Source organism: Lissotriton helveticus, chromosome 7 (genome assembly GCF_964261635.1).
Source record: "Lissotriton helveticus chromosome 7, aLisHel1.1, whole genome shotgun sequence".
Lineage (NCBI taxonomy): Eukaryota > Metazoa > Chordata > Amphibia > Caudata > Salamandridae > Lissotriton > Lissotriton helveticus.
The window spans coordinates 1,493,407,660-1,493,423,142 of NC_136068.1; the positions used below are offsets into that span (position 1 = coordinate 1,493,407,660).

Genomic DNA, 15,483 nt, shown 5'->3' on the forward strand with positions numbered 1-15,483 from the left:
ACCATGAGGGCACATTAGTCCACTAAGTCACCAGGCCCAGCATGTCACTGATTTATTCTACTCGTGGCTTGCTTGAGCATGGGGCTGGGCTCAATATTTTTGCCAGAGATGATTTACGTTTCCAGCCCGGACCTGGATTTAAGTAATCTATTGATATTTCAACAACAGGGATACCATTGCCTTTTGTAGCTTTAGTAGCTGGTTGCCAGTTTATTTTGCCAATGCTTTATTAACAAACTGCAGACTCATCCTATGAATAACTGTACAATATACAGTCATCGGGGTGAAAGGTCATTTTATGTCACATCCTGTAATGTCATCGAGTTAGGAAACGGTGTAATGAGAGATAGTTTTCCGAGCCTGCTATGATTTTGGTGAAATGACGTCACTGTGCAAGCCTGTCCACAGGAAACGTAACCTCCTCCTGAATGCAGCAGAGGATAGCTTTCACAGTTAGGAAACGCAGAAAATGAAACTCGCCTTGGAAACACAGGCCCCTTTCTTAGCAACAAAAACGCAGGAGAGCAGTCGAGAGAGCGGTTGTTGGCAGGAGAGAGGAAAGTGTCAACTACTCCCACCCACCGCGAATATTTTGCATGTAATAAAACTGCATTTTTTTTTAATTCATGAAACCACAAACAACACAGACACACTGACCTTACGTAGATCCACCGGAAATGTTATTTACATTTTGTTTTCTGTCCAGTCAACTGTGGAAACGCAGTAAATGCTCAACTGCAGGGCAAATACAGTTACAGGCCACATTCTGGCACTCTAATTGCCGTGTGCTGCCACACAAACTGAACTGCAATTATGCTGTAAGTAGTTCTAAACCATGACTTTTGCAGAAATTATGTGCTAATTGCACCAATCACACCGCAAATATCTACTGCTAAAATGCTCTGGGCTGGCTGCTCTGTAGTTCTGCGGATACGCAGTGCTGTGATTTACAGAAACGTTGGTACAATGCAGTTGGTGCAGTAGTTGTTAAAATGAACCTGTTCTTAACCTTCTGGTACCTTGGCACAAAAGCAGACGGGCTTAACTTAAAGGCACTATATAAAGTATTAATGCAGCACACAAACAGTACCAAAGTGAAACAACACACGAAAGATCCCAAACCCAGTTTAGGAAAAAAGAGTACATTTTAATAAATAAAATGAGACCAAAACGACAAAAATCCAATCAGTAGAACTTAAGATATTGAATTTCAAAGTTTTAGGTAAGTATAGCATCTAAAAACACCAAGCACTAATCTCAGTCATTTGGTGTGGCTAGACCGGCAGACAGCCACAAGTTCAGGTCGAACGGGATGGAGCGCGGGTTAGATACAGGCATCAGGTTAGACCCGCTGAAAAATGTTCCTTCTCAAAGTGGTGGAGGAAGATGAGCAGGAAAAGTGTCGCGGATGCTCGTATTTGTAGTGCGTAGATCTGGCCCAGCGTCGCGGTCAGTCGAAGCTAGAGCTTTGTTTTGGCGTTCACCATGGCCTGTCATAGCAGTAGCGCAAAATGCAGATCTTGCTTTGCTGGTCGTCTTTGGTAGTTGCTGTAGTGCGAAGAGTTGGATTCACTGGTGCTTCGTGTTAGCAACAGAGTCTTGATGCAAACGGGCCTGTTTGCAGTCAAGAAGAGCCCAAAACTTAAGGATTTCTTATTTTTTTCTCATGGGAGTGCACTCTGATGGAACCAAAGGTCCAGGACCTGAAGAGGCACTTCATGGGGATCATGGACTCACTCTGGCAGATGCCAGCAGGGCACAGGTGGGTCCAGTTGCAGCAAGTCAGCTGGTCATGTTCAGGAAGGCCTATAGAGCTTGTTGTGCACGTGTGGCTCAGAACAGGAAGTCAGATAAATAGCCCTTTGAGTCCCTCTGGTTCAAAGAGAAGGTCCAGGCTTCACTCCTCAGGCAGCTGGGCATGTCATGAGCAGCACGGCATTCCTCTGGGGAACAAGGCAGGCATCAGGCAGCAGGACAGTCCTTTGGGGAACAAGGCTGGCCATAAGCAGCAGGGACGTCCCCTGCTCTGGGGAACAAGTCAGTCCTTCCTCTGAAATGCCCACAGGTCAAGGAGAGTATTCAAGAGTGACTCTGAAGGTCCAATATTTATACCTGGTGCCAGACTTTGAAGTTGGGGGATTCCCTATACTACTCCCACATCTGGTTCTGGCTCTTCCCTTCCCCTGTCAAGGTACCAAGAAGTCTTGGGTGACACAAGACTAGTGCCAGCTTCCTTTGTGTGTTGGAGGCAATCCCTTTGGAATGAAAGTGGCGCTGAGCACAGGTCCACCCCAACCATCCTGGTAGAATGGCCCGTTCTGCCCACACCTAGTCCCATAATGTTTCACTGTTAGGGAGGAATACACAACCCCATCAGGAGAGCCATTCACAATCATGTGATTTAGGACACTGGCTGAAGGCACAAATGGTTAAGACGCGAAAATGCCAACTTTCTTAAAGTGGCATTTTTAGAATTGTGACTTAAAATCCAACTTTACCATTCAAAAATATTTAAAATTATAATTCAGTTGATTGTAGACACCATATTTCTATCTGCACCTAATCAAAAGGTATCACTTATTAAATGTAAGAAGGTAAACCCATTTTAGTCAATGGGAGAGATAGGCTTTACAGTAATGAAAAACGACTTTAGGAGTTTTTCACTACCAGGGCTTGTAAACCTTACACCCACAAGTCCTATGTTTTAAATACAGTGCACCCTGCCCTTTAGGCCTTTAAGACCTACCTTAGAGGTGACTCATATGTATTAATATGTAAAGATTTGTCCTGGCCAAAGGATTATTTTTCCCAGTTGAAATGACAGATTAAAACTCCACTACAGGCTACTGTAGCAGGCCTGAGACAAGTTTTAAAGTGCTACTGTAGTGGGTGTCAGAAGGAGTGCTGCAGGTCCACTAGTAGCATTTAATTTACAGTGCCTGGGTCTATTTAATGCCATGTATAGGAATTTATAAGTAAATTAATTGTGCCAATTTGGTGTTGTTTCCAAAATCTCCAAAGTATCTTAATAAAGTTCTTTCAAACCTCAACAAAGTATCTTGATAATCAAAATTTTCCAAATTGCTTACAACTTCATTGTTGTTTTTGTCACATTGTTCTTTGATTATGAGCATGAATTAGAAAAAAAAAATGTTGGTACTTTTCTCTTTTTTCTTATTTTCCTTGGCAGGTTTGCTTAAAACGAGGAGGCAGGAGCACAAGCCTGGTCTACTATTCTCCACGGATTCTAGAACTTCTTTAGGTAAGTGCAAGGGGTTGCTTCTTGACTGAACACTGATTGCACAGCAAAGGTGGGAAACTCTGGGAGTGGTATTTATACCTCCAAGTTCCTAATTGGCCGTCCGCTTCCAGAAGCTTCCTGTTCTGGAAGGCTATTAGCAGGCTTATTTTAAATCAGTCATTCAGAGTAGATGTGCTCCTGGTGGCTTGCTCTATTTGTAGCTTATTCACTTTCCTGAAAGTAAACATTGTTCCAAATATAACACATGACAATAATAGACTTTCTTTTAGGTTCCTCTTTATATTTTTAAGATGCCAATTGAAAGGCAGATTTTCTACAGTTACTCAGAAAGAGAGTTTATGATTTGGAGTAGTAAGTATAGTGAGGAGTAAGGTGTTAGGCATGTGAAAGGGCAGGATCAACGCAAAAGCACCAAGGCATGCAGAGAAGGAAGTGTAGGGAGAGGATAATTCAAACAGAATTGCAGGAGAGAGAGAAAAATCCCTTGATATAAATTGGGCTATTTTTAGGCAAGGATTTTAGGAAAGTTGAGATCACATGCAATCTAAGGAAGTAGAAAGAGTAGAAAGAAAGGTTCAAATTTGATTACCTGTGGGCAGGTGATATGATTTGTCCCATTTTAGGTTATTTTGTTTGGCTGTTGACAGTGTTGACACAGTCTGTTCTTTTTTTACATAGATAGTGAACATTCTCAAAATCATATGGGTTTGTACTTGTTTTTTTTTAGCATGGGGTACTGAGTTATGTGTTATGTCCAAAAAGTGGATTGTTTAGCTTTGTCTGTTGAGATTTTGAGAAATGGACAATCATTTGCATTTGCTATTGATCAAACCCTTATGTTTTGTATGAGAAAGATGCATCAATGTTAGGTTTCTAGGTTTGTGTGATTTACATTGATATTAGGGGTTGTTTGTTAAGGGATTCTACTGGATCCCCCCGTCTGACTAAAAAGTACTCTCTCCTCTGCACAACAACACTTCTAATACACCCCTCAGGGAACCCGCCTCCCTCCGAACCCAGACAAAATGCCTCCGGCCACACTAATGGTTGCCACCCCACGAACACCAAATTACAAGAAACCCCACGGGCCAAACTCCTTCGCGATTAATTTCCCCCACAACCTCTCAAATAAAGCGAAGAGAAAGCTCAAACATAGACTGATCAGACAGCACCCCGAAACACTATTCGTAGGCACCTTCCACTGCTCCTCCAAAGGGCAGATAAAAATGGGTCTTTTCTTCCATACTGAAAGACCCGACAATTGGAACGCCATCCTCACCACACATCTCCACATCTCCAAAACTACCATCACATCCCATAGCCACAAACTGACAACCTCTCTCCCGAACCACCCAGATGCAGAGCGGGAACATCTCCTTAAACATCTACTCAAATGGCACAGTCCTGATACTAGATAATAACAATAACCTTGAGGTTTTCGACTTCCTCTTCCTCTCACTAAAAAAAGCACCCTTGCACATTACTCGATCCGGCTGAACCCCTCTCTTCCCCCCACTGAGACTACCACGTCAGGTGAGGCGCCAGACCCCTCTTGCGTCCTCTACGAGAACCCCCTCCCCGCCCTCCCGAGTCACCTCTCGCAACTCTGCACCTCCGAATAACAATCCCATCCCCCCTGGCGGAGTTCCCTCCCAACCTCACCTTCTCTCTCCAGCCAACCAGGAATCAAAATTACTCCCAAGCTCAGTCTCCCTACAACTCCACTCCGCCCTCAGGCCACACAAGGCCAAATCTATGATATGAGCCCATACCCCTCTTGCCCATGATTCCTCCCAGAGACAAACCAGACAGCTCCTCCTCCAATAGCCACCATAACTTGAGACCACCCCCTCTCAACCTTGGATAGCATGACGCATTGCCTCAACCTCCTGGTACGTGGCCTGAACGAAACTTTATCCAACCTGGTCACGATCTGAATGCCCACTGAGCCCCCACCACAGCATCAAATCTCACTCCACCCTGGCATGCCAAGGTACGCCCCCCCCCCAGCGGGCCCCCTGTCCTTCCCAGGTGCCGGCCATCGACCACCAGAACGGGTACTGAGAATCGCTTTGAGAGACCCAGAAGATCAAAAGCCACACTCTCCTCTTGGGAAGCGGGAGACGTAGCCTCAACCTATGACTCTCCCTCCTATTCCTCCCCCAAATCTATGATCCAAGTGATTACGGGAATCGGACGAGAACACCCTCCACCGAAAGACCCTAGACCCCCGACTCACTTAACTTCCCTACCTAGGGCCCCATCTATTAAGAATCTGAGCAATGAAGAGTCCCCAATCAATTGCACGCTCCTAAACTGCAGATCAGCCTCTCAGCATGCAACCGAACTAGCAGAAGCCATCCTCTCCCATGATATAGACATAGCATTCATCACGGAGATCTGGCTCAACAATCTCTCTTACCCCAGCATGGACATGCTGGTGCCTCCTGGATTCCCAATGATCAACAAAGATAAAAAAGTTCAAAGAGGAGGGGGCATAGCAATCATTCACAAGAATAACATCTCCATCACGGAAACCGCCTCTTGCATGTATAGCTCCTTTGAATGTTCCCAGTAAACATCAAGACAAGTGATAATAGGCCATCACTCTGCCACCTCCTGTACTACCCCCCAGGCAACTCTTCCGAATTCGGGGAACACCTCTCCGACCTGATTGCACATTGCTCACTCAGAAACTTAAACAACATAATTCTTGGCGACCTCAATCTAAGATGGAATGAAACAAAAAACCAGCTTATCCAAACCCTAAACAACCTCCTACTAGAAAACAATCTGACCCAACACTGCTCAGAAGAAATGCACCACAGAGGAGCAACCCTCAGCGCAATTATTGCCCAAAGCAATGCAATGCAATCACCATCGACCACATCCTTCCCATTGACTGGCCCGACCATCAATCATCCTATTTCACATCAGCCAATCAGTCCTAACTCAACACCCCATGCAGGACCCCCCCAAATGGATTAGAAACACAGCTCAGATCCCTCGAGCTGATCTAGAAGAAAGAATACGCTTGCTCCTCCTCAACATCACTGATCACCTCCCAACTACCGAACTCACCTCTCTCTACAACTCAAATATGACGCTCACACTGGACCAACTTGCACCTCTGAAACAAAAAAAATACAGGAGTATTCCATCCAGATCATGGTTCACCACTGACATCAATGAAGAAAGAAGACATCTAAGAGCCTCAGAAAGAATCTGGAGAAACAATCCCACTGTCTTACATCGCGATCAACTCTAAGCAGCCCGCAGAAATTACAAAAAGCACATTAAGAACAAAAAATTTCTTTCTTCTGCTCCGTGCTAGACAACGCAAAAAACAGACCCACAGAGCTCTTCAATATCATCAGGAAAGAAACCTCCAAGCCAGTGGCCTCCTTAACACAGGCATCCAAAGAACGGTGTGACAACTTCGCCACCTTTTCCAACGACAATATCCCCAATTTCGATCTCTCACTTGACTCCAATCTCATCCCCTCCACAGAGATCCAGTCATCTGAAACCAACGACAGCGCTTCCTTGAACCCCCCAAAACACTGGTCGTCCTTCATTCCCATTCAGGAAGCAAGAGATAGTCAAACTAATTTCCAACGCTAAACCCTCTTGCCACGCCCTCGATCAGCTACCCCTGCAACTAACCAAAGACTTGAAGCTCGTCCTAGCCCAGCTATGGTGCAAGATCATCAATAGCTCACTGAGATCAGGAGTCATACCAGATTGCCTCAAAGTCGGTCAAGTCACACCACTGCTGAAAAAGCCCGCACTAGACACTGAGGACCTGAATAACTTCAGACCTGTCTCGAACCTACCTCTTCTGTCTAAAATCCTGGAAAGATGTATACTTCCTCAACTGACCCAACACTTGGACAACATCAACCTTCTAGATCCCCATCAATCAGACTTCAAAAAAGGCTGCAGCACTGAAACCGCAATCCCCAATGTTATAGACAACCTACACAAGTCACTTGACTCGGACCAATGCTGCCTTCTCATCCTCCTGGACCTATCGGCTGCATTCGATACAGTCGATCACAAACTTCTCATCAAGGTTCTACAAGAAAGGGCTGGTCTTGAAGAGACGGTCCTCCATTGGTTCTCTTCCTTTCTCCATAACCGTTCACAAAGAATAAAAATCAAAACTTCGAGTCTGACCTCGACCCCGTTAACAGGGGTGTTCCACAAGGGTCAGTGCTCTCTCCTCAGCTTTTCAACATTTAAATTGAACCCCTTACCACTTTACTCAGAAAATCCAACAATCCTTTCCACCTATATGCGGATGACACGCAGTTATATCTGGAAACCACCTCCATTGACAACATCCAGAGACTCAACGCCACGCTCAGAGAGGTACAACATTGGCTCTCAAGTAACCACCTAAAACTCAATCAAGAGAAAACGGATATACTCCTCATCTCCAACAAAGAATAATATCCCCAAATTGCAGAATGGCTCAAAGCTATCGACGCCCTCAAATGGTAACCTCACCCTGGCGGATTCTTTAAAATCTCTAGGTATCACCCTAGACCCGAAACTGGACATAAACAAACACATTACAAGATCCGCCAAAAGTGCCTTCCTCAATTTGAAATTACTACACAAAATAAAAACCTTCCTCCCACCAAAGGACCTTCAACAAGCCATCCAAGCACTGGTGCTCTCCAGACTCAATTATGGGATTGCTGCCCTGACTGGTACAGCAAAATCCCACCTCGCCCCCCCTTAAAACAATCTTTAATGCAGCAGCCAGAATGGTCACCGGAACTAAGAAATTCGAACACATCTCGCCCGCACTCAGAGAACTAAAATGGCTCCCAATTGAAATGCGAGCCCGCTTCAGAACAGTCTGCCTTACGCACAAAGCCCTTCACACAGGCAAACCGGAATATGGCGGTGGCGATCCTCCCGAGATCCGACCCCGCCCGCCACCCATTTCCCCCCGCCATATTACTATGGCGGACGGAACCACGGCGGACGGAAAGACTGTCGCTGTTTTTCCGCCTGGTCGACAAGTCGACCGGGCGGAAAAGAGTTTAATATGGTGGCGGTGTCTGTTAGACAGCGCCAGCCATATTACTATGGGGGCAGAAACATGCCTTTCCGTGGCAGGCATGTGGGAATTGCTAGCGGGGGCCCATTGCGGGCCCCCAGGGACTCTGAGGGTGGGGGTGAACAGGTACCCCCTGCAGTTCCATGCACAACATTCCTTCATGGCATTGTGGCGGGCGGTGCTAAGTGCACCGCCGGCCACAATGTCAGGAATGCTGGATGCGCCCGCCACAGTAATGGCCCCCATGGGACCCCCGCCCTTATGGCTGCCGGTCCCATTTCATGATAGGATGGCCGGCGGAACAAAGTCCGCCCGCCATTCTAATGACCCCCATAGTTTTATCTATACAATTCATTATTAAACATCCAGCACAGTAGTTCATTCTTAGATATCTAAAAGCAGAAAGGGAAAAGGGAAATAAGAATTGGAGAACAAGGTAACACGCAAGAGCAACAGCAATAGAGGTAAAAGAAAAAAAGAGAAAAATGTTATCTAGACGTACTAGACAGTCTTTTCTAACCATCTGGTGATAGGAGCCCAAATCTGTAAACAGTGCAACAGGGCTTTAAAGATTCGTTATTTACCACCAACTATTAGTTTGCGTTGTACAGGTTTAGTGGCACCACGTGTCGCCGGTCTTCTATATGGAAATACGCCTAACTGATCGAAGGGAGTCTGGTGCTGTGGTTGCTGCGACGGACTTCGGGTCACTGCCATTCAGGACTCAGGACACAGTTCCACATGTGGGATCGGCTTGTCTTGAACAGGGTTAGTGGCACCACGTGTCGCCGATCTTGCATACGGAAATATACCTCACTGATCGAAGAAAGTCTGGTGCTGTGGTCGGTGCCACATATTTTGGGTCACTGCCATTTAGGACTCAGGACACACACAGTACCACATGTGGGATCTACTGTGCCGATGATGAGTCGTCCGGGCAGGCTGTACTGCTAACAATGTCTGTTGTCTACTAGACTGCGTCATCTGCAATCGCGAGTCACTGTGAATTGTGAGCCTTACTCACCGCAGTGGAGGCAGGAGGCAGTGGTAAGGAAGGGCCCACAGGCATGTGGTGTTGAGTTGAGCAATGTCTGTTGCCTACTGGGCTGCGTCATCTTGAATTGCGACTCGATCTGCATTGTGAGCCCTACTCACCGCAGTGTAGGCTGGAGGCAGCGGTCATGAAGGGCCCACAGCCATGTGTTGTTGACTTGAGCAATGTCTGTTGCCTACTGGACTGCGTAAGCTGTAATTGCGACTCAATCTGAATTGTGACCCTTGCTGTCCGCAGTGTATATCGAAGGCAGTAATTTGTACAGACATAAGTCCGCGGTGCGTTGCCGCTGGGGGCCTGTGTGGCAGAAGCCAGCGATCGGCTGAGTAGGCTGACGGTCACGACGGCGGCCTCGTGGCAGGGCGAGGGGCGCCGCCCTGGCAGACGCTTTGGCCTTCCCACAAGTGAACCACTCCCAGAGCTCCGGCCTATTTATTCACACTCCTACGCTGAAGTGATGTACTTCGGACCAGCCCACTCCGGTCACGCCGTTGCTTACAGGGGGGACGACACAGCTACATGACTGAGATCTTCCCTAGTGTTTGACCTAACATGGTTGGGTTCACGGTGCACAACGCTATAAGCACTAGTAGTATTTGTGCACATGGAGAGGTGTGTCTTCTGCATACTGAAATGTGTCCATCAGTCACATCACCGCTACACTTTGCATTGTGTGCATTGTTATTCATGGGTGAATTGCTTCCTTCACATATAGTTTGTTCACACCTGTCCCAATATTCAGCTATTGTGTGGCTGAGGGGCCATGCTGTTTTCGGAAAGTTGGCTGTCTTGTTCTGCGCTGTTTTGGTGGGAGGGGGCGAGGGAGGTCCTGGGGGTGGTGGTGGGTGTCGTGGCTTTCTTGGGTGTCGAAGCAGCTTGACGTAGGTCTATGACATGTGCTGGTCTTCAGATGTGGCTCAGGCTGGGCTCCATTTCATACTGTATGTAGTTGTTTAATATTTAAAGAACAAGAAAACATTATATAGTTTAAATAACAAATAAAAAAATTACAAAAAGTATTTTTAAGATATTAAAGTTACAAAATATCACTTTTTTCACAATTTCTGAGAAAAACATAGGTTTTATGAACATTATAATTAGAAATTAGTATTTAAATAACCTTTGAAATTCACAAAAAACATAGGTCTCAGGAACATTAAAGGTAGAAATTAGTATTTGAAAAAAACATTCAAATGTACTCAAAAAAACGATTGCCACATTTCCCAACATTGAGCTATTATATGGCTGTGGGACCATGCCGTTTTTGGAGCGTTCGCTGTCCTGTTCTGCACTGCCTTTGTGGTAGGGAGAGGGGTGGTACGGGGGGGAGGTCCTGAGGTCGGTAGCAGTGGGTGTTGTGTCCTTATTGGATGTGGGAAAAAACTATAGGTTAAATGAACATTATAATTAGAAGTTAGCATTAAAAAAAATTGAAATTCACTGAAAAAACCATAGGTTTCAGGCACGTTATAGATAGAAATTAGCATTTAAAAAACCTTTGAAATTCACTGAAAAAACATAGGTTTCAGGCATTTTAAAGTTAGAAATTAACATTCAAAAAACCTTAAAAATTCACTGAAAAAACCATAGGTTTCAGACATGTTAGAGTTAGTTGGATATTTCACTCGTACAAAACCATAGAAATTCCCCTGTTATAGTTAGTTCTGCTAACTATAACTCGCGCCCCGGAATGCACTGCTGATGACGTCATATATTACATCATTCATGACATGGGCAGTGACATCTCAAATGACATCACTGATGACATCATCCACTTGAAAATATGATGCTCCTCCTCACATTCTAATATAACCTTTGATACATCCACTCTAAAATATAGAGTATCATTTTCTAAACCATCAACACACCAATACCAGTTACTACATACACACTCACTGATTCCTAGGTCTAGACACACATCCACTCATTCACCCATACAGTCCCTCATACATGCAGTCACTCATACACCTATACAGACACTCAGAAAGTGCCAATCATTCATGGAGTTACTCACACACCTAGTCAGTCATGCAAAGAATCAATCACACTACCATTTACTGACCTATAGAGTTATACACACAACAGATCACTTATTCAAACAGAAACAAACACATAATTACTCTCTTATACAGCCACATATACAATTAAACACTCATCTATACAGACACTCTCACAATCACTGACTCTCACATATAGTCATATATATATTCCAACTCTCACATACTCTGCCTTTTACATATGTAGTTACTTATACATGTACCACTGAGACAGACATTCACTCAGTAACACACCCATACGGACACTGATCCACCCATACAGCTGTTTCCAAACGGCGCACTTGAACACGTACACACAGTGAATCAACAACTCAAACATCTATGCACAGCCTCACACACCTCCCAGGCACCCACACTCACACCCAGGCACCCTTACAGATACTCAGACAACCAATCAATAGCTCATATAGATCCTCATTTTGCTATTCACCAACCCCTGAAACCGCTTACACACCAACTGACAAACTAAACTGTGTGAATGTCTCTATCAGTTACTAACCCGTGCATTCAGTAAGACATGTAATCACTCACTTAAACAGTCAGTCACACACGTACTAAATCCACCATCCAGACACTTATACACCCACTCATTCTTCAATACACCTAGGTATATATATATCATACATATTGAAACTTTATAGAAACACACATTCACTGGATGATGTCATCAGTGATGTCATTTGAGATGTAATCAGTGATGTCATTGACCATGTCATGAATGATGTCATATGTGATGTCATCAGCAGTGCATTGCGGGGGTGCGAGTTATAATTAGCTGAACTAACTATAACAGGGGAATTTCTATGGTTTTGTACGAGTGAAATGTCCAACTAACTATAACATGTTTTAAACCTATGGTTTTTTAAATGCTAATTTCTAACTATAACATGCCTGAAACCTATGTTTTTTTCAGTGAATATATATATATATATATATATATATATATATATAGAGAGAGAGAGAGAGAGATAGAGAGATATATAGCCAAACGTAGCTCCTTCGAAGAAAGAGAAAGGCCACAACTGAGGAAAATTTCGGAAGTGCTTTTAATGAGCTGCACAAACAGAGTAGAAATCTGTCACCCTCTATGGCGGATGCATTTCGGTGTGGTCTGCCTCTTCAGCGCCAGGTGCAAGTGCTTGTGGAAACGGGTGTGAGTCAAGGTTTATGTGTCCTGCCTTCTCCTCATTCATAGACCGCAGCTCCTCCCACACTGATGTCATCACAATGCATATACCTCCTGTAGTCCGCCTGGTGGTCAGCACCTACAAGTTCCAGCATGCAATAGCAAAACTCTGGTAGGTATCGCAGGAGTAAAGTGGGGAAGAAGAATTATGCTCCAAAGTCTGTGAATAGCCCCAATGTCCAAAAGCACACTTGAGCAGCGGGGCTTCCTCCGGTCCCCAACCGCTTAAACCTCCTAAGCATAGGAATCCTTTCTGGCGGGGGCAAGGCATGGAAATCCTACCTGCCCGACGTGGTGCACTGTGGCATCAATACCGTCATACTTCTTCCTCATACAGTCCCTCATACATGCAGTCACTCATACACCTATACAGACACTCAGAAAGTGCCAATCATTCATGGAGTTACTCACACACCTAGTCAGTCATGCAAAGAATCAATCACACTACCATTTACTGACCTATAGAGTTATACACACAACAGATCACTTATTCAAACAGAAACAAACACATAATTACTCTCTTATACAGCCACATATACAATTAAACACTCATCTATACAGACACTCTCACAATCACTGACTCTCACATGTTATGTTATGTTATGTTATATGAGATTTGTAAAGCGCGCTGACACCATGGGTTTCCTGGCGCTATAGGACAGAGGTAAAACACTGGCTGGAAGTTGTGCAGGATTAGCAGGGTGGGGGGAAGAGGAAGGTTTTAAGCTGCTTCCTGAAATGAAGAAGGGAGCTGCTAGATTTGATGGTCAAGGGGAGAGGGTTCCAGAGCTTCGGGGCTAGGAAGGCGAACCTGCGGCCACCGAATTTAATTGTTCTGGTTCTGGGTACAACAAGCGTGTGAAGATGGGCAGAGCGCAGGTTGCGGTTTGGGCGGTAGGGGTTGATGAGTGAGGTTAGGAAAGCGGGGCTGGGTTGGTGGAGAGCCTTGAACGTGAGGCAGCCCAGCTTGAAGGCCACTCGTTGTTCTATAGGCAACCAATGCAGTTTGTTCAGCAGGGGTTTCGCCGATTGCCATTTGGGGGATTTGTGGATGAGGCGTGCTGCTTGGTTCTGGACTGCCTGGAGACGATGGAGAAGTGATTTAGGAAGTCCGTGATAGATGGAGTTGGAAAAGTCCAAGCGGGAGAGCACAAGGGAGAGGATTACTTGGATCAGAGCAACTGGAGGAAGTAGGTGGCTGACCTTCCGAATCTTTCGGAGTTGGAATGAACAAGATGAAATCACAGAACCAACTTGAGATCGGAGGGAGAGTTCGGAGTCGATGGTCACGCCGAGGCTCTTCACAGATTTCGCGGGAGTCGGAGGAGGGCCCAGTTCAGTGGGCCAGAACTGGGTTCCCCAGGAGGAGGGGCTAGAGCCCGGGAGGAGGAGCTCTCTTTTCCCAGGGTTTAATTTCAGTTGGTTACAGTTCATCCATTCCTGAATGTGAAGCATGGCGGAGTGGAAGTTATCCACAGCATTCGGAGAGTTAAGTGGGAAGATGATCTGCAGATCATCGGCATAGTTATAGACTGTGATGTCCCAGTTTCGAAGTGAGTGGATTAGGGGCCGGAGGTAAAGGTTGAACAGTAAAGGTGACAGGGAGGAGCCCTGGGGGACTCCACATGACGTGGGGGTTTTGGGCGCCGTGTAGGGCCCCAAGCGGACGGCTTGTGTTCTGCCAGTCAGGAAAGACTGAATCCAGCTAAGGGCAGGGCCCTGAATGCCAGCCGGTTCGACACGGTGAAGCAAGATGTTGTGGTCAACCGTGTCGAACGCGGCCGATAGATCAAGGAGTACAAGGGCCTGGGGGGTCCCAGAGTCGGCGTTCCTCCTAAGCGTGTCGAGGACAGACAAGATGACAGCCTCAGGGGAGAAGGCTGGCCTGAAGCCGGCCTGGTTGGGCTCCAGGTAGCATGAGGTCTCGATGAAGTTGGAAAGGCATCGGGTGGTATGCGCTTCGATTAATTTAGAGAAGTAGGGGAGGAGCGAGATAGGGCGGTAGTTGGACAGTTCTTCTGGGTCGGCGCCAGGTTTCTTCAATAGTGGGACTAGAATGGCCTCTTTGAAGGTGCTGGGAACAAGACCTGTGCTAAGCGAACCGTTCAGCAGAGGTAGGATGCATTCAGGGAGAGAGTGGCAGATGCTCCGAAGGATCGGAGGAGGGCAGCCATCGTTCGGAGAGCCCGATTTTACCCGGGACGCGAGCTCCATCAAGGAGTCAGGTGTGAGGGTAGGGAATTCGGTGAAGACGGAGGAGTAATTGGGGGGGGTATCGCAAACAGTAGTCTGAGGGGAGGTGGGGATCGAGGCTTTGATTTTATTGATTTTCTCAATAAAAAAGAGATTGAGAGCATCGCAGGTTCCTTGGGTGGGGGTTTGCCCTGGGAGAGTTCTGTCATTGGAGGTAAGTTCGTTCATGATTTTAAAAACTTCCTTTGATTTGTTGTCCGCGGATGGGATTCGGTAAGAGAAGTGAGCTGATTTAGCTGAGGAGATAGCGGTTTTGTAATCTCTACGGGTAGGGTGTATTGCAGTCTGTCTGACTCAAAGTAGTTGCGTCGCCATGTCCTTTCCAGCTGGCGAGTCTTCAGTTTGAGTTTTTTGAGGTCGTCCGTAAACCATCTGTGGGAGTTGTGGTGTCTGGTCGGAGGAAATTTGGTTAAGGGAGCAAATTGGTCACTGGCTGACTTCAGCCAAGTGCCGATATCGCTTTCCATCTTGTCAATGTTGGTTTGCGGGTTGAGGGCCGGCCGAGTGTCAGATAGAGTTGCAAGGAAGTCGTGGGAGTCGTAAGAGCTCCATTTGCGTGAAAGGCCGCCGCCCATTAGAGGGGCGGGGGTTCTGCCA

The 15,483-nt window shown here is 46.1% G+C and overlaps 1 protein-coding gene across 12 annotated transcripts in view; it reads left to right on the top strand.

Annotated features, from left to right (window-relative positions):
• Window positions 1–15,483, top strand: part of LOC144767498 (uncharacterized) — a 1,510,898-nt gene that overhangs the window by 975,805 nt on the left and 519,610 nt on the right. For all 12 annotated transcript variants that reach the window (XM_078650906.1, XM_078650905.1, XM_078650908.1 and 9 more), the window contains one exon: window positions 3,191–3,262. Coding sequence is in view for 3 of the 12 variants with exons in the window: in XM_078650914.1 (XP_078507040.1) it covers window positions 3,191–3,262 (72 nt within the window). In the remaining 9 variants the exon portion in view is untranslated. The remainder of the gene's footprint in view (window positions 1–3,190; window positions 3,263–15,483) is intronic.